This window comes from Equus asinus, chromosome 9, assembly GCF_041296235.1.
Source record: "Equus asinus isolate D_3611 breed Donkey chromosome 9, EquAss-T2T_v2, whole genome shotgun sequence".
NCBI lineage: Eukaryota > Metazoa > Chordata > Mammalia > Perissodactyla > Equidae > Equus > Equus asinus.
Genome location: NC_091798.1, coordinates 70,183,496 through 70,201,494, shown reverse-complemented (window position 1 = coordinate 70,201,494; position 17,999 = coordinate 70,183,496). Strand labels below are relative to the sequence as shown.

At 32.3% G+C, this 17,999-nt stretch overlaps 1 protein-coding gene across 26 annotated transcripts in view; it reads left to right on the top strand.

The window, feature by feature from the left end:
• The window catches only part of PPIP5K2 (diphosphoinositol pentakisphosphate kinase 2), a 64,047-nt gene that overhangs the window by 20,084 nt on the left and 25,964 nt on the right, over positions 1-17,999 (top strand). For 18 of the 26 annotated variants that reach the window (XR_011505926.1, XR_011505925.1, XM_014841200.3 and 15 more), the window contains 11 exons: positions 584-685; positions 1,780-1,866; positions 2,606-2,681; positions 2,769-2,878; positions 3,818-3,903; positions 5,829-5,954; positions 6,098-6,219; positions 6,483-6,665; positions 11,161-11,302; positions 12,083-12,306; positions 17,376-17,503. Coding sequence is in view for 24 of the 26 variants with exons in the window: in XM_014841200.3 (XP_014696686.1) it covers positions 584-685; positions 1,780-1,866; positions 2,606-2,681; positions 2,769-2,878; positions 3,818-3,903; positions 5,829-5,954; positions 6,098-6,219; positions 6,483-6,665; positions 11,161-11,302; positions 12,083-12,306; positions 17,376-17,503 (1,386 nt within the window). In the remaining 2 variants the exon portion in view is untranslated. Of the gene's footprint in view, positions 1-583; positions 686-1,779; positions 1,867-2,605; positions 2,686-2,768; positions 2,879-3,817; positions 3,904-5,828; positions 5,955-6,097; positions 6,220-6,482; positions 6,666-11,160; positions 11,303-12,082; positions 12,307-17,375; positions 17,504-17,999 lie in introns of all 26 variants that reach the window. The other 8 variants (XM_044780068.2, XM_070517645.1, XM_070517643.1 and 5 more) reach the window with 2 other exon arrangements.

Sequence of the window (17,999 nt, the reverse complement as noted above, 5' to 3'; positions counted from 1 at the left end):
ATAGTATATTTCAAAGATTCGTGAACTTACCCTTAACCTGAAATTTGGAAGAGCTTACTAAATGTCAGCATGAATAAATGCTAAATTTAAATAAAATAAAAAATGTTTTATGTATTTAAGCATGTCTTCACTGTTAACATTTTAGTAAAATATAATAGAAATTTGTTAAAAAAAAAGAGCAATGGTATTTAGAATAGCTTTATAGGTGATCAATAAACTAGTAAGAAATGATCAGTGGCCACGCAGAGGAGACAGTCCTGGGTTTCAGAATCTATGTAAGTAGATATGATGCAATTATAGTGATTTATTTGAATCCAGTGTGATTTATGTTTTTAAAACTAAAGTAAATAAGTAACTAATTCCAAATTCATGACATCCCATTAGTATGTTCTGATACATCAATTTAGAACTGCTGATCTAATTTTTCTTGATCAGGATTGATTCTTTAGGTTGCTTTTTATGTGCTGTTATCATCACTCGATACTTTGACTTTCACTCTTATGGCTCTCTATCATTTGTCATTAAATATCCAGTTTTGTTCTAAAATGAACTAATTTTTAATTTTTTTCTTTTTGTCTTAAAGCAATATTGTAATGCGAGAGCTTGCTCCACAATTTCATATCCCATGGTCAATACCCTTAGAAGCTGAAGATATCCCAATTGTACCAACTACTTCTGGAACTATGTAAGTTTGAATATTTTAATTTAGAAACTGCTTGGGTTTTCCCCATCAGTCTATGCTGTTACAATAAAGGTTAAATTTCTGAATGATTATTAGACACTTTATTGTGTATGTTGTATATGATTCACTTTGCAGGTAGAGAAATAGATTATATGTTTTTATAGGAGTCCGTCTAGACTAAAAATCTTTTCTGTTGTTACAAATAAAATCCTGGAAAATGCTTGGATAATTGTAGAACTATTGAATTAAGCTATAAAAATAAAGGAGGTGCCAACAGGTATATTACTTAAAGGTTCATAGTCAGTGGTCACACAACTTTGGTGCTCTCAGCATGTAAAGAAAAAATATAATTATATCTTGAGGTAGGTTAATTAGACCAATATTGTCAAAGTGTTTCATAACATTCAACTAGTGAAAATTACTACTTGAAACTTACCAAATGCTTCATATTTACAGCTTAGAGATTTACATTATCATTTTAAGTATTCTGAACAAGTCCTGATTAGGGTGAGGGAGGACCAAAAATATTTAATTTTGTTTTTAAACCAGTATTTCCAAACTTACTTAACACAAATTTTGGGGGATAACTTATTAAAATCCTTCAGGGTTGTATTCCGAGGCTCAGTTTGGCAAACACTAAATTATACCCTAGCATTCTTCCTAGGACAGTTTTATCCTCTAGTAATTTGAGTTTGAAATACTTGTTCTTCTTACATGGGCAAAGTAAATATAGCACCTATCAATAAAGCTTAATTTTGTTTGGATTTATTGAACTCTCAGTCTATAGTGATCTACAGGACAAGTATTTAATCAAGTTTTGGGATTGCAGTCCATTTCCTTTTATCTCAGAGTTAGCATAGTTATTTCCAGAGAAGAAGCAGATATTGTATAGCTTAATATTACTCCCCCTCCAGCTTCTTAAATTCTTTTTAGGATTTGATTTGATAAAATGGACTGGTTGTTACAAGTACTATTCTCATGGGGAAGATCTTGAAATGGTAAAAGATAGCTTTAAATAACGAGATGTTGCGTTAATTTGAATTATACAACACAAATCTTTGTTAGAAAATTGAGAACATATTTTTTTTTTATTTTAGGATGGAACTTAGATGTGTCATAGCTGTCATACGTCACGGGGATCGAACACCAAAACAAAAAATGAAAATGGAAGTGAGGCATCAAAAGTATGTTTTAAGGGGAATAATTTAACACTCAGGAGATAATTTAAGATTTCTGATAGGTGATTAGCTATTTTGATTAATACATATATAGAAAAGCTGTTTACCACCATTTCATGGCCATTAATATTTAAACCACTGGATGCAAACAAAACCCATTTAAAATAATTGTATATATCAGCATCTGAAAATTATTGTGGCAGTATCCGTAGATGATCATCACTCTGACCAGGCTTTCATTTATTATTGTAAAGGTGTGCTGTTTAATCTTAGTTTATTATTCTCTTACATTGCTTTCTGAGAGTCATTAACCTCTCAACCTTCCAGAAGAAAATTGGTGGAATGAAAGTTTATGTTATTTCTATTCGGTATTTGATTTGGAGATAATAAAATTTGAAAACCTGAGCTATTAAATATGTGTGGAAATGTATTTTTAAAATATTTATGTGTATATAGTGACTTCAGAGAATATATTTTGTATTATAATCATATGTTCAATTTCCATCATGAGTAAACTTTTAAAAATAATCTAGTGATTATTAGTTTGATATGGTTTAGGAAAATACTAAGTTTTATCATTCAAAGTAGAGGAGCAACATGGTATAGTAAAAGATGACACACAGTATTTGAAATCCCTAGACCCCTGAGTTCCATATCTGTCATTTATTATAACTGATTTTTTTATGTATATGGTGGTAATATTAATTATTGCAAACAACTAACAGTGCTCTGTCTTTTTTACAAGATTTTTTGATCTTTTTGAAAAGTGTGATGGATATAAATCTGGGAAATTAAAACTCAAAAAGCCAAAACAATTACAGGCAAGTGCATTTGATTTCTTACTGAGTTTTAAATTGCTAATGGAAAAGTTATATAAAAATTCAATTGTTTATTAATTTATTTTGTAGGAAGTGCTGGATATTGCACGACAACTTCTTATGGAGCTGGGGCAAAATAATGATTCTGAAATTGAAGAAAACAAGTCAAAACTTGAACAACTTAAGACCGTGTTAGAGATGTGAGTATCTTTTTTAAATCCTTAATTTTGCTAACTACTTGTAGTACTCTTTTTTGGTATGTGTGACTTTTCATGTTAATTTCCTTCACAGTTTGATCTGTTTGCTCTTATCACTGTAGCTGAAGAGAAATTAGTGAAACTCTAATGAGATTTTTATTTTCACCAGTGTGAAAATAGATTGTTGTACTGAAGGTTATTGTTTTAGTTTTACTTTTAATTTTGGTGAGAAGATCAAAATTTGGATCTCCTCTAAAGTGCTACTTAGACTGAAGGCCACATTACTAACATGACCACAGATTCAGTGCTGCTTGAATAAAAAACAATGTTGATGTTTTAATCAAGTGAAATTGGTACCACCAGTATTCCTGTTATAAGCTTTACGTAATTTGGCCACTTACAATCTTATTTCCTTTATTTATTTTTTTTTTTAAAGATTTTCTTTTTTTCCTTTTTCTCCCCAAAGCCCCCTGGTACATAGTTGTATATTCTTCGTTGTGGGTCCTTCTGGTTGTGGCATGTGGGATGCTGCCTCAGCGTGGTTTGATGAGCAGTGCCATGTCCACACCCAGGATTCGAACCAACAAAACACTGGGCCACCTGCAGTGGAGTGTGCGAACTTAACCACTAGGCCATGGGCCCAGCCCCCTATTTCCTTTATTTTTTAAGCACACATACATTTATGTTTTTATATATTTCTATACTTTGTCATATCTTCAAAATTGTCTAAGTTTTGTAGAGAAACTTTTTTGTGTTTTCATTTTTAATGGGGTTAGAATGACTAGCTATGGTACAGATTTTCTGCTAGTATATTTTGAAGAATTCAACAAGGTAATTACAAACAGAAGGGGACATTAATATTTAAGATGGATTTGAGCTTTTCTTTAGGAGTTCACATTGAACGCTTACTGAATATTGTCCATTCTCCTTGCCATTTTTCAGGTATGGCCATTTTTCTGGAATAAATCGTAAGGTCCAGTTAACCTATCTCCCTCATGGTTGTCCTAAAACATCTAGTGAAGAGGAAGGTATGTCATTATTAATGCCTGTTGTGTTTTAATTACATGTAGGGACTTGCTACTCATCGTTGATTATCTTTGGGCTTTGTTCTGTCTAATAGTTTACGGACTGGCATGCTGAATAAAGGAAAAGTAAAGTGGAGTTTTGTTAACTGTGCCTTCTATCTTTTAAATAAAGTATAGATTCTGTATCCTTTAAGTAAAGGATAGATTTTATTATTTTGAAAACTGCTTTTGGCTTCCCTTTTACTCTGAGGTTGTTTGAGAAAGTTTATTTATTTATAACTAGATGTTACTTAATGGGTCCCTTTCTTCCTCTTTTGGTATAAGAGGGCAGAGTATACAGAATAAAGCTCAAAAAGTATGAAAAGACTATATGAAAAAATATACAATCAATGTGTTTCTAAAATGGATATTTTCTTCCACCCAATAAATCAGACTAAGCACTTAAATAAAATTAGTCTCCTAAGAGCAGTCAGCACAAAAGTCCATAAATTTATCTACCTTTCAAAAGAAAAATGGGCAGGGGTTGGAGGAGCCGTTTCATGGAGAGATGCAGATGCACAATAAAATAATGATAACAGTATTTGTAATCAATCACTCTTGCCTATGACATCGGCAAAGTATTTTATTCTTTTTTCAAACTGGTAATGAAGAATGCTAATGAGACAGGATTTCAGTCTACTGGTAGGTGTATAAATTGAAATAACTCTTTGAAAAGTAATTTGGCAATATATGTATGTGTCAGAACTTCAAAAAATATTCATATGCTTTGACCTTAATTTTTCTTAGAAGAATCTACCCCAAGGAAGTAATCAGATAGGGAAAGATTGATCAATGGCATTATTTATAGTAGCAAAATTTTAGTGATTATCTTCACTGCAAACACAAGTTTGATTATGTTGACCTTTATATATTTATTTTAAAATTTGACATGTTGCTCTCTTATCACAATCTGTGATTAATAACAGTGCAGATTAATTTCCTATATCTTAATGTCTGTGATCAAAAACATTCTTTAAATAACTGTCATTAAAAAGCCAATTAAATGTCTTTCCATAAATTAGTATTGGCCTACATGGTAGAGCACATACAACTGCTAACTAACCCCAGGGGAAAGGGTGATTTTTCTATCACTGTTAATGAATTATCATTAAACTCTTTAGCGCTTATATGGTTTATTTTTAAATTGTCTTTCTTTCTGTAACCCAACAAAGATCTTAGGCTGTGATAAAGGGCAAGTCAAAATTAAGTATAGAAACTCATTCACTTATGGTACTTCTCCTATGTCTGAGAAAATTACTTTAATCTAGGACATACAGAGATTCCACAATTCCAAATTTAAAAAGCTGCTCTTGGCTACATTTTATTGTATATCTCACCCATAAATTTAAATTGTAATACATATTAGGCTCTGTCATCTCACATCTACCTAAAAATTATGCAAATTTCTGATTCCTAATCATAAAAATGTGTATATCTTCTGTACCTCAGCTAACAGTATCTTTTATGTAACAGCACTGCAGGAGGCCCTTGCTATAAAGACAAGATCTGGACCCTGTCCTCAAGGAGTGCTTAATCTAGCTACCTAGCACAACTAAATTAAATATACTGGACAAATGCCGTGGCTTTCATACCACTGTGAGAGCAGGGAAGGGAGAGGCAATACTTCCTTTCAGAAAACTGGGAAAAGAGCCTTCTTCCCAAAGTGTGGAAGAGATTTTGAAATCTTACTAAGATTTTAACAGGTGGAGCAAGGGGTATTTCTGACAGAAGCAACAGCCTAGAAAGACGGGTATGTTTAAGGAACAAAGTAATTTACATAAGGGCCATATTCCACTGCAGAAGAGAGCACAAAGAAAAAATTAACCTTGAAACATGTCTGTTTAAAAGAAATAAACTTGACGTTTGCTTTATCCATTCACGTGTCTTAGACAGCCGAAGAGAAGAACCATCCTTGCTTTTGGTTCTAAAATGGGGAGGAGAACTAACCCCTGCAGGCAGAGTCCAGGCTGAGGAACTTGGAAGAGCTTTCAGGTGTATGTATCCTGGAGGTCAAGGTAAATTTTGAGGTTTCTTTAATTGGGTGAAATTCATACATTGTATTTTCTAATCCTCATTTATTTCGAGGATGTTAGTAAATATTTATAGAAATACAGTGAGGTAAAAATATAGCTTAAGTGATTTGAGGATTTCTTTTCAGGAGATTATGCAGGATTTCCCGGTTGTGGTTTACTTAGATTACATAGTACCTACCGACATGACCTCAAAATATATGCCTCTGATGAAGGTCGAGTCCAGATGACTGCAGCTGCTTTTGCAAAGGTATAAATAAATGTTTTCTAGAATTTTCATCTAATATTGCACTTTAAAAGATTTTTACTAAGGCAGTATTTAAAAATTCCAAATTTGAAACTTCAAACTAAAGCCCTGACTGCCAGTGATAAACTTTATTATTAATACAGTTTATATATTATAAATAGCTTATACCTTATGACATTCAGCTTGTATCAATAATTATGATGATACTTTTTGTTATTTCACATACTAATTTTTAAATCTGTGTTGGCTTTTTAAAATATATCTAGGGGCTCTTAGCTCTAGAAGGAGAGCTCACACCCATTCTTGTTCAAATGGTGAAAAGTGCGAATATGAATGGTCTTTTGGATAGCGATAGTGACTCACTGAGCAGTTGTCAGCAACGTGTGAAAGCAAGACTTCATGAAATACTTCAGAAAGACAGGGATTTTACTGCTGAAGATTATGAAAAGGTGAGTCTTAGCAAATTCTTTTACACTGTGAAATATTATGCACACATAAAATGTGTAAACCATAAACTTAGAACTTATTGTATTATAAAGCAAATCTCATGTAATCGCTGTCCCCCTGGAGAAGTAGAAGTGTGAAATAACTCTAGCCCCTGTGCGCCCCTTCCCAATTGCAGCCCCTTCCCTATCTCCTGGAAGTAACTACTGTACTGAATTTTTATGTTGCTCTTTTTTGTAGCCTTATAATATCCAGAATACTTATTTGGATAAGTATGCATTTCTGACTACTTTAGTCTCAATTTTGGTTGTTTTTAAGCTTCATATAATAAAATGCTTTCTTTTATGTCTGTCTGCTTTTGGTCGATACTATGTTTGTGAAACTCATCTATATTTTTGAGAATTTCCTTAGTTAGTTATTAATCGTTTCTATGTAGTATTTTATTTCAGGGATTGGCAAACTGTTTCTTTAAAAGACCAGATGGTAAATACTTTAGGCTTTGCAGGTAACATGTTCTCTTCTTGCATATTCCTTTTTTTTTTGACTACCGTTTAAAAATGTAAAAACTGGGGCTGGCTGAGTGATGCAGCAGTTAAGTTCACACACTCCACTTCGGCGGCTCAGGCTTCACCAATTTGGATCCTGGGCACGGACCTATTCACCACTTATCAAGCCATGCTGTGGCAGGCGTCCCACATATAAAAAGTGGAGGAAGATGGGCACGAATGTTAGCTCAGGGCCAATCTTGCTCAGCAAAAAGAAGAGGATTGGTGGTGCTGTTAGCTCAGGGCTAATCTTCCTCAAAAAAAAAAAGTAATAACTATTCTTAGCTAATGGGCCATGCCACAGGCCTCCTTTGGCCTGCAGGTCATAGATTGTCGACCCGTGTTCTATTTTATGAATGTACTACAATTTATGTATGCTTTCTACTACTGTTATAATTTTGGGCTATTATGATTAATACTGCTGTGAAAGTCCTTGTAGGCCTCCTAGTGCATATCAACATGCTTTTCTCCTGGGCATATTCTCAGAGTGGAATTATTGTGACCCGCAGTATGCTTATGTTTTGGTAATAGTAGGTCATGTCAAACTGCTTCCCAAAGTCGTTGAACCAGTTTACGCTCCCACCGAAGTCCATAAGAGTTGACCTGTGTTCTATTTTATAAATTATTGAACTAATTTATTAACTTAATAATTTGGAGATTTTTTTGATCCTTTACAGCATATCCACAGATTTTTTTTCTTTCCAATCCTTACATTTTTTCTTTTTCTTGCCTTACTTCAAAAACTAGCACCTTCAAAACAGAATTAAAATGGCGTTTCTTTTCTTGTCCATGTTCTCAAAGAGAAAGCTTTTAACACTTGTCCATTAAGTGTGATGTTTTCTGTAGATTTTGTCATAGCTACTTTTTTTCAGAATAAGGAAATTCCATTCTGTTCCTATTTTGCTGAGAGTTTTTATCATGAAAAGTTATTGAATTTTGTCATATTTTCTTTTCATCTGTTACGTCGTGTGATTTTGGGGGATATGAAGCTACCTTGGTTCCTAGAATAAAATCAACTTTTTTTTTTTTTAAATATATATCACTCGTTTGGGTTGACTAATAGATGCATACAAATTTAGAATTGATAGATTTCAATCAGTGCTTTTTACCTCAAAGTTTAGTTTGTCTGAGATTAATATAGCTACAACAGTTTTTTTCCTTTTATTTGGTGTTTTCATAGTATATCTTTTTACTTTCAATCTTTCTGAAACTATATTTTTAGGTATATCTCTTAAAATCTGCATATAGTTTTCAAAAAATTTGTCATGAAAATCTTAGGGCAATTATCCCATTTATAGTATAAATTACTGATAAATTTATATATGAATCTTTTATCTTTTTAAGTGCTATATATTTGTACTGCCTGCTTTAATTTTTTTCTCATGCTTCATTGGAATTGTTACTTTTTATTTATTTACTTATTTCTCTGTTACTTTGAAAATTGTTTTGGACTTTACTATTTGTTGGTTGTTACCCTAGAGATAACAGTAGGCTTCAGTGACTTCTGAAAGTCGAATGTTTATGTCATGTTTTTACTCTCCTCCTGGACAATGCAGGGACTCTAGAGTGCTTTTTAGACTTTAGCTTGCATCAGAAGCATCTGGGATCTTGTTAAAAATGTAGATTTTGATTCATCACATCGGGGGAAGGGGCTGAGATTCTGCATTTCTAATAAACTTCCTGTTCTTGCCAATGCTGCTAGTCTTTGGACCTTACATTTAGCAGCAGGGCCTAAAATCATTGCAACATTTTTCCAGCTTGCAACTTATGTGCTATTTATATTGTTTATTTTAATTCCGTATGTTTTAAACCTCACAGTATATCACTTATTATTATTCTTTTATGCAAGCAATATTCATTTAGCTTTACCCATTAATTTGCCCTCTTAAATACCTTTTATTCTTTCTGAATTTTAGAGTTTCCATTTAAGATCATTTTTCTCTGTCTGAAGAAAAATATAGTAATTCTGTTAGTATCAGTCTACTGGTAGTGAATTATGTTTTGTTTGTCTGAAGATGTTTTTATTTCAACTTTACTCTTACAGGATATTTTCACTGAGTATAGCATTCTAGGATGGCATTTATTTTCTTTCATTGCATTGAAAGTGTTGTTTGACTATCTTCTAGTTTCCAGTGTTTCCCTTGAGAAGTCATCTGTTGATCTTACTGTTGCCCCTTTGAAGATAATCTTTTTAAATAACTCCTCTGGCACTTTTAACATTTTGTTTTTATCTTTGGTCTTCAGCAGTTTTTCTATTGTATGTCTACATGTAGATTGATTTTTAATTCATCTTGCTGGTAGTTTATTAGGATTCTTGGATCTGTGATTTCAGTTTGGGAAAGTTTTTAAAAAAAAAAATATTGCTTCTGTTATCTTCTTCTGGGTCTCCTAAAATATATTTGTTAGAATTTTCTCTTCTCTTATCCTTTTGGTTTTTTTCATCCTTTTTGTCTCTATGCTTTATTCTGGATAACATCTCATAACCAGTCTTCCAATTTACTAAATCTGTCTTGGCTATATCTAATGTGCTTTAAAATCAGCCAGTGTATTTTTCAATTCTAGAATTTCTATTTGCATACTTTTTTTGTATAATTCATTGTCATTTTTTAGTAGTTTGTAGTTCTTTGATGATTTCTGATGTTTTATCTTCTTGAACATAGGAAGTCTCCTCACCTTTTAGATTTTGATAATTCTAACACCTAGAGTCTCTTTGGTTCTGTTTCTGTTGTTTGTTCTGCCTATTGGCATTGATGATGTCCTGTTTTCTTGTGTGCCTGAATATCTTTAATTATGGGTGTATATTTTATTTGTTTGTGGAAATAAAATGAGCTTAAGATTATATTATCATCTTCCATTAAGGCTTTTTATTTGTTCCTGCTATGTACCTATGGACACAGCAATCTAAGGTTGCCTTAATCCAGTTTGAGAACAGATCTTTCTGGGCCAACAGTTTCTTTGAACCTGGTCTGCAGTTTGTCAGTGGATTGGTTTGCTTCTTATTCACCCTCATTTTTTTGAACCCTAAATGCAGAGAGTTTACCAGAGTTCCACCTTTGGGAACCTTGGACTTCACTCTTTAACCTAACAAGGCTATTAATGCTTTACTCCACTCCTCTGCTGTCTATTCAGGATCACTCTCTGGATCACTGACCTATGAGTTTTGATTATGTAATTCTTTACCATCTTATCTCTCAGATTCCTTAAAGCAGAAGTATAGAAGTTCTTTGCCCAGGATCTTTACTTATCTTCAATGGTTAGATTGGTCCCAGCTACCTAGTTTACCATAATAAGAATCAGAATTCCACTTTACATTTTTTATATTTGTAGAAACTTATTTCATGGGGTTAAATAACTTAACAAGCTAAGTGTCAAAACTTAAATTTGAAACTGTTGTCATTAATGGCTTTTGTTGACTTGGGGAAATCTCATCACAAAGGCATTAGCATGGTGGTTAAGAGCACCAGCTCTATAGCCAGACTACTTGCTTTTTTATCCCACTCTTCATGTGCTAGTGGTTTGATCTTGGACAAGTTGCTTAACCTCTAAGTACTCTATGTGGAAAAAGATGATGATAGTAATAGAGTCTTGGGGTTATTGCATGTAAATATGTGTCAAATGGTTAGAACCATATTTGTACATATGAAGTGAGTCAGCAAATTGTCATTGTAAGTTAGAATAAAATCTCATCATAAATTAGAGTACTTCTGCTAAACCTTTCCTGTGGATAATCTAATGTTGCTAAGGTTTAGTATGTTTTTAATGTTGCTAAAGTTTAGTATGTTTTTAACATGAAATTCTGAGGTTTTTACTTCCTCCTTGATCTTATTACTTATTTGGGAGGTTATCTTAGTTTGTGGTATGGAATTATTCTCTAGCTACTGGAAAATTTTGTATGTTGTTCTCTTGGACAATTGGGCATAACCAGACATAATATTTGTACTTTACTCATTTGTAGCTTACTCCATCTGGAAGCATTTCTCTTATCAAATCAATGCATTTAATTAAAAATCCTGTGAAGACCTGTGACAAAGTTTATTCATTGATACAAAGTTTAACTTCTCAAATCAGACATCGAATGGAAGATCCCAAATCATCAGGTAAATACTATGTTTTTCTTAGAGCATAGAACAAATTTTACTGTCTAATTACTATAAATATCCTAAAATAAGATGCACCAATCTTAAGAAATCAAGACTCTCATACTATATCTAGGAGTAATATGAATTAATATATATCTTGCAAAAGAATAAAAGCTAAGTTAGAGTTGCTTTTATCTGTGGTAGCATGAAAGATATACTAAAACACTCATTTGATTAATTATGTAGCATTGCCATACAGTTAAGCAGCAAATAGGAAGCATAATAAGACGGAGCAAGCAAAAGGAAGGTGATCTGGGCTCTGGCTCTGAGACTAGCTTGGTTAATAACTTGGGCAACTTTGGCATCTTGGATTTCTTACTGGTAAAAATTGATCCTTTGAACTGTTTAATTTCTAAGGTTCCTTTCTGCTAAAGACAGTCTGTCTATTCTGTTAGTTATGTGAATCAAATTAAAATGATGGTATTTAAAATTCAGAATTGAAAATGTATTAGCTTAAAAGAGTTTTGTTATAATTGTTGTAGTTCTTTTTCTTATTATTGAAGTATGTAACATATGGAAAAATCTTTTATAAACCCAGTTCCTAACCCATGTGTTTATGCGTTTATTCAAGCCTACAAAATATATGCTTGCTAATAGTATATGCCTGTGATAACATTTCCTAGTTTCTTAACAATCTTACCTTTGATGTTTAAAAAAGTTTCCAGTTATCAACTTTTTAATATATATTCTTAATCTTATTTTTGAGTTTAATATACTAAAAATATTATGTTGTTTTAGATATTCAGCTTTACCATAGTGAGACGTTAGAGCTTATGCTACGTAGATGGTCCAAGTTGGAGAAAGACTTTAAAACAAAGAATGGAAGATATGACATTAGTAAAATCCCTGACATATATGACTGTATAAAATATGATGTCCAGCATAATGGTTCCTTGAAATTAGAAAACACAATGGAATTATATAGACTTTCGAAAGCTTTAGCAGATATTGTTATCCCTCAGGTAAGTGATTTCTAGGAATCAATTTTCTTAAAGTGCTGTATGGATGCTTTTAAAATGTCTGTTGGTGGATAAAAGATAGTTGGTTTTCATGTCCCTAAAAAACCCGTAACTTTAAAAAGGAAAGTAAGTAATTCTGAATTTACATTTTAAACTTTTTGTTATATTAAATCATTATTTGATTTCTTAATCATTTGATTGTAGTGGCTTTTTAAAATTTAAGAATTGATACTCCTAAAGAACAATATAGTAACAATCAAAACAACTGAAAACAGGATGGAATAAATCAATTAAGTATTTATTGGGCACCTGTTGTGCACCTACCGGCTCTATGCTATGGAAATGTGTGCAGAGAGGGAGGAAAAGGTAGTTGTGGCCCTGTGTAAATTTTGCAAGTTTTTTCCCTTTATGTGAACATATTTTGAAAATAATATTTAGAGGTCAAGATGTAAGTGGTTATTTGGGGGGGGGGGGTGCGTCCTGGGTATTTTCATTATAGAAGAATAAAAATAAAGGGTGAAACCAGAATTCAAATAACTGAAATGCAATTAGGCAGAGAATCAGATTGATAATAAAGAGGCAAGTGACAAGACAAGTTGAGATAAGGGATATGTTAGAAGAAAATAGTTCCAGATGCCCTTTTGGGGCCATTTTTCAACTCAATTACTAAAAGATTATTTGGATATTGTAAAGGGGATCTTGGAGTATATCAGACATTCCAACTGTGAACCAAAGTTGAAAAGCAGGAAAGAATGAAATACTTGAAAAGTATAAAGATTATGAACAAAAGTAACCTCACTTAAAAATATTCATATGTAAAAATGGTTAAAATAATATCAATGTCCCTTTTCTAATATTCACAGAAAGTCCAGGAAAAACTACAGACTGGAAAACTGGGAATTTGAACAGTACACAACTTTCTTATAGTTATTTGTATACATGTTAAAGATAAGCTTATTCTTACAGCATAAAAGAGCAACTACTTATTTGTTTGGTCAGATATATAATATAGACAATTTTAGGTATATTATGTGAACCAGTGATTTGCAAACAGGAATTGTTTTTAAAAGACAGGATAAAAATATCTCAGACTTCAAGACTATGTCTTTGGGCCTCACTGTACACTTACTTAGAAAACAAGGACTTATTCTCTGACAACTTCTTTTGCTTTCTAAATGGAGGAGAAGTTTTATTCTGCAAAAAACAAATTTTGTTTCACACAATAAAAGGTTTTCTTTTTATAACAGATAAGATATTTTAAGATTACCATCAAAGTGAACACACTAAATTGTGCAGAACTCAAGTTTAGCTACATCATTGAGTTGACACTTATTTGATTATAACTCATTCAGTAAAGTTACTGAATCAGCATCCATCTTTGTTATGAAATTCAAGATAGAAGATTCATTCAGATTTTTCTTATTAACGATTCTGAGAATGGTTGCTGTTAATTCCGGTAAACATATAATTAGTTTGCATTGGAAGCATAAATAAGACCCTGATCTTTTTCATTGTTTTGGATTGCTTTGACGTTAGTCCAGGCTCAGTGCATCCTGTTGTACTATTCTTACAGTGAAGATTATTTAAAAGTATACTTTTTAGCAGGTAAGTTGTAAACATAAGACCCTCTTAAATTTTTATGATGGCTATGTGCATTTTTCAAGGTAGGCTGTCAGTCTATCTAAATGTATGACCTACTCAGTGGCTAAATAAATACACAAATGATTTGTTAGTATAATCACGTCTGTTGTTGCATGGCTTATTTAATCTCTTACCTCTTCCTTCTTAGTTACGTATGCTAACTGTTCTAGAAATGAGATTGGAAAGTTGGTTTCTAAAAGTTGGGCTCAAAAGAATACTCAGTTGTCAATGGGGTTTTCTACTTACTTTGTGTATATTTCAGGTGTATTGCTTATGTAGCTAAGGAAATTTCTTACCATTTCTTTGTAAGCTAAATATTTATAATGAATTTTTAAAGTATTATAATTAGAAGACACACCAAAGGTAAGAATGGTTAGGGAAGATTTGAGACATTATTTGTGTCTTTTAAAGTAATTCGTCATGCTCAACTCTTCTCAGTCTCTGTTACAGTAATTGTCTTTTGATGCAATTAGGTTAGATTTTCACAAATAAGTCTGAGAACTTATTTGAAGACATCTCCAAAATTATTTTTCTTGGATAAATTATTTATCTTTGAAATCTCGGGACTCTTCAGACAACATTATGCCAAGCTTCCAAGAATCAGTGTCTTATTTTTGGTAAATTCATAGTTAAATTTTGGTAAATTTATAACTTTAAAAGCAGAGATCTTTTTATGTGCTTTCCTAGAGTTCTGAGGTTATAAATTGAGAGGACAACTTGGGATTTACCTCTATAACTTTTTGGTTTGATATTCCTTATTCTGGCAAAAACTTGGGGTTTGTTCTTTTTTTAATGGAGTGTTTAATTCAGTTCAGTAAGTGTTATTTTGCTTTGTTACTTTACCCTTCATAAATCCAAAACCATGGACAAAATGTAGGCATTTTCAATCACTGAACAAGTAACTAAAAATTATAAACATATTTACAGTAATTGTAATGAGACTATAGTTTGTAATGGAAAAAATGAAAATTTTGCACTTAGTTCTAAATAAAGACTATTGCAAGCTTAGAGACTTGATGACTCAGTCAAATATTGTAAAGTTTTGACTTGTTTAAAATATACTAATTTAGATTAAAAGAGTACCACTATCCATGCAAGAAAAATGTATATGTGTTCTGGTGTACTTCACAGTATTGCTGTGCCTCTAAAAACTCCTTTTCCACTCTTAATTGATTAATTCTCATATATATACTATGCGAATTATGTAATTCTAATCATATCTAAGCTTAACTATGACAAACATGATTTATTACTTTTTAGTTATTTTAACAAACTGATTTTAATTATGAGAGGTATTTTTGCTGCGATAGAGTCAACTCTTCACTTTTTAAGTAGTCTCATTTCTCAAAAAATAGAGGCCTTGGTTTAAAAATGATACTTTAAAATAGTCACAATAGTATGGTGGACAATGGTATTGTGGTAGATAAGAACTAAGACTAAATTTGGTATTAAGATTCTCTTAATTGAGATGGCACACATTTATTGAAGTTTGAAGACCATTTTCTTTGTAATTTGTAGGCTGTGAAATGCAGAGAATTCTTTATAATAGCATTTGCCATATAAAGTCCAATGAGATGCTTGTTAAATATCACCACATAATAAGCTTTCAAATAGCTTCATCTGGTATGTTAATCAGTTCTGTTTATGGCAGAAATATTGTAATTACGTATCAGAACTTGGATATCTAACAATTAATTGTTTGTCCTAGTTGGTGGTGGCAGATGGACAAAATATGTCACTGTGTTGAAGAGAAAGATTTCTTTATCACAAAAGTAATATATCTTTGTTGTAAAATGAGAAAATGTATATAGCAAAAAAAAATCACTGACATTACCAGCTAGAGAAAAATATTTCAGTGTTTTGGAAAATTCTTAAAGGCCTTTTCCCTTAAATTCATGCAGATATAATTTTTCTCATAATTTCGTATATATAACAAATGTATTCTTTGCAAAAATGGAACCAGGAAAAGCATACTGTTTTACAGCTTGATTTTTTTTTTTCCTTCACTTAGCATCAAGAACTTCTTTGCATATCAGTAAAGCTAATAAGTATCATTATTCCTAATGGCCGAATGGTGTGATGTAATAATAATTTATTTAACTAATTTCTCCTATTTAGAAATCTGGATTCTTTTAATTTCTTTCACTGTCTTTATACATGTCTTTACATGCACTCAAGACTATTGCTGTAGCTACAGAAATCTTTTACCAATTTTCTTCCAGACGAACAGTGTATGAGAGTACCTGTTTCCTCACACCTTGCTAATAACAACAAATTTCCCCAGATGATTTTTTTAAAAATAATTTTATTGAGGTCATAATGATTTATAATCCCCTGATGATTTTTAATTTCAACATTTTCCTTTTATTTACACATAGACAGTTACATATATATCCCTTTTGCACTCCCAATTCACATTCATTTCTGCTGGTGAGATTATTGAACCATCCAAACATTAGTTTAAGGTAATTGACCCCAAGAAGTTCCATTTTCATAGGTCTTCATTCTGTAATCTGTCAGCTTTTCTTTAATAGGCGGTTTTGAGATCTCTTATCTGTACTGACTTTGCCATCTGGGAAGTAACTGATAGCAGGAAGTAGCCTTTAAATTCAGATATCCCAGAATGAACTTGGAGAGAAAGGGTAGGCCTATTTCTTCCCTCTTTCTCTTGACTCTCCCTTCTTTCCCTCTCTATCCTTCGACCCTACCTTCTGCTCTCTTCCTCATTCCCCTCCCTTCCCTTCTACATACACCACAGATTTTTCTCTTTAAATATCAGGTCATTTTCTAATCTACCCCTCTGAACTGTAATTTTTATTATTATTATAATACTATGTTTTCTTGACACTTCAGACTGTAATTCCTTATAAATTTAATTAACTGGTAATGATTATAGACCATTAAATTTGATAATTTCATGCTATTTTTTGCTCACCACTAGTTAAAGCTTTAAAAGTACTGGCTAAAGGCTTTTAAGTAATGTGTTAGCCTTATTATTCTTTGACATTTGGATAGAGAAAATCTCATGCTTTCAATTTATATTTCTTACCGTATGTTTATTGACTGTTTTGTGCGTCAGTGTTTGTGTCCTTAATCCATCTTTCTTTTAGGATTGTTACATGTAAACCTTCCAATTGAGTTGAACTACTGTCCATAAAGATTGCTTCATCCATTCCTCCTCCCCTCCTCAGAAATTACTTGCTTTTTCCAAGAAACTCAAAGTTCCACCAAAAAATCTTTCCAATTATACTTAATAGTTTTGGGAGTAGTATACTTGCAGTTGCAGAAATGTAAACTAGATGTTGTATAATGTTCAAAAAAGGCTTAATAAAAGTATTTGTCTCTCACTAGAATTCTTTAACTTAGCAGTACATTTGTTAGAGCTCTTTGTGGTTATACTCTTTTTCTAATATCATGTATTTTCTGCTCAGGAATATGGTATAACTAAAGCTGAAAAACTGGAGATTGCCAAAGGCTACTGTACTCCTCTAGTTAGAAAAATTCGCTCAGACCTTCAGAGGACACAAGATGATGACACTGTAAATAAACTCCATCCTGTGTAAGAGACTGTACTGGTATTTAAACTATAGGCATCTATTTTTACATACTTCAAATCTAAATTAGTTTTTAACATTTCTATGAAGAAAGCAGGAGTGTGTCATTTGGCACACTGTGGAAATAAGGATTACCTAGGTATTCCTAAGAGTTAACTTTCATCCAAGGTTCCTTTTTTGCTCCAAATTGGGGGAAAAACTGAGGTGAACAAGGAAAGGGGATATGTGTCATCATTCACATGGGCATCAGTGTGTACTCCATTCAGCAGCATAAATGTCTGTGAGCTTCTGTCATTGCTAATAGAGTGGTTAGAATGACCTCTTTACAGTGAACTTGACTAATGTTAGCTCTTCTTTGACTAATCTCAGAGGTCCCAGTTAGTTCCAGTTATCTTCATGTTAGAGGAATATCTACTAAGATAACTCCTCAATTGTGGTTGGAAGAGTGATAGGTTTACTTATGTTTTTTTAATTTCTAGTAAGATTAAATTCCATTTTACA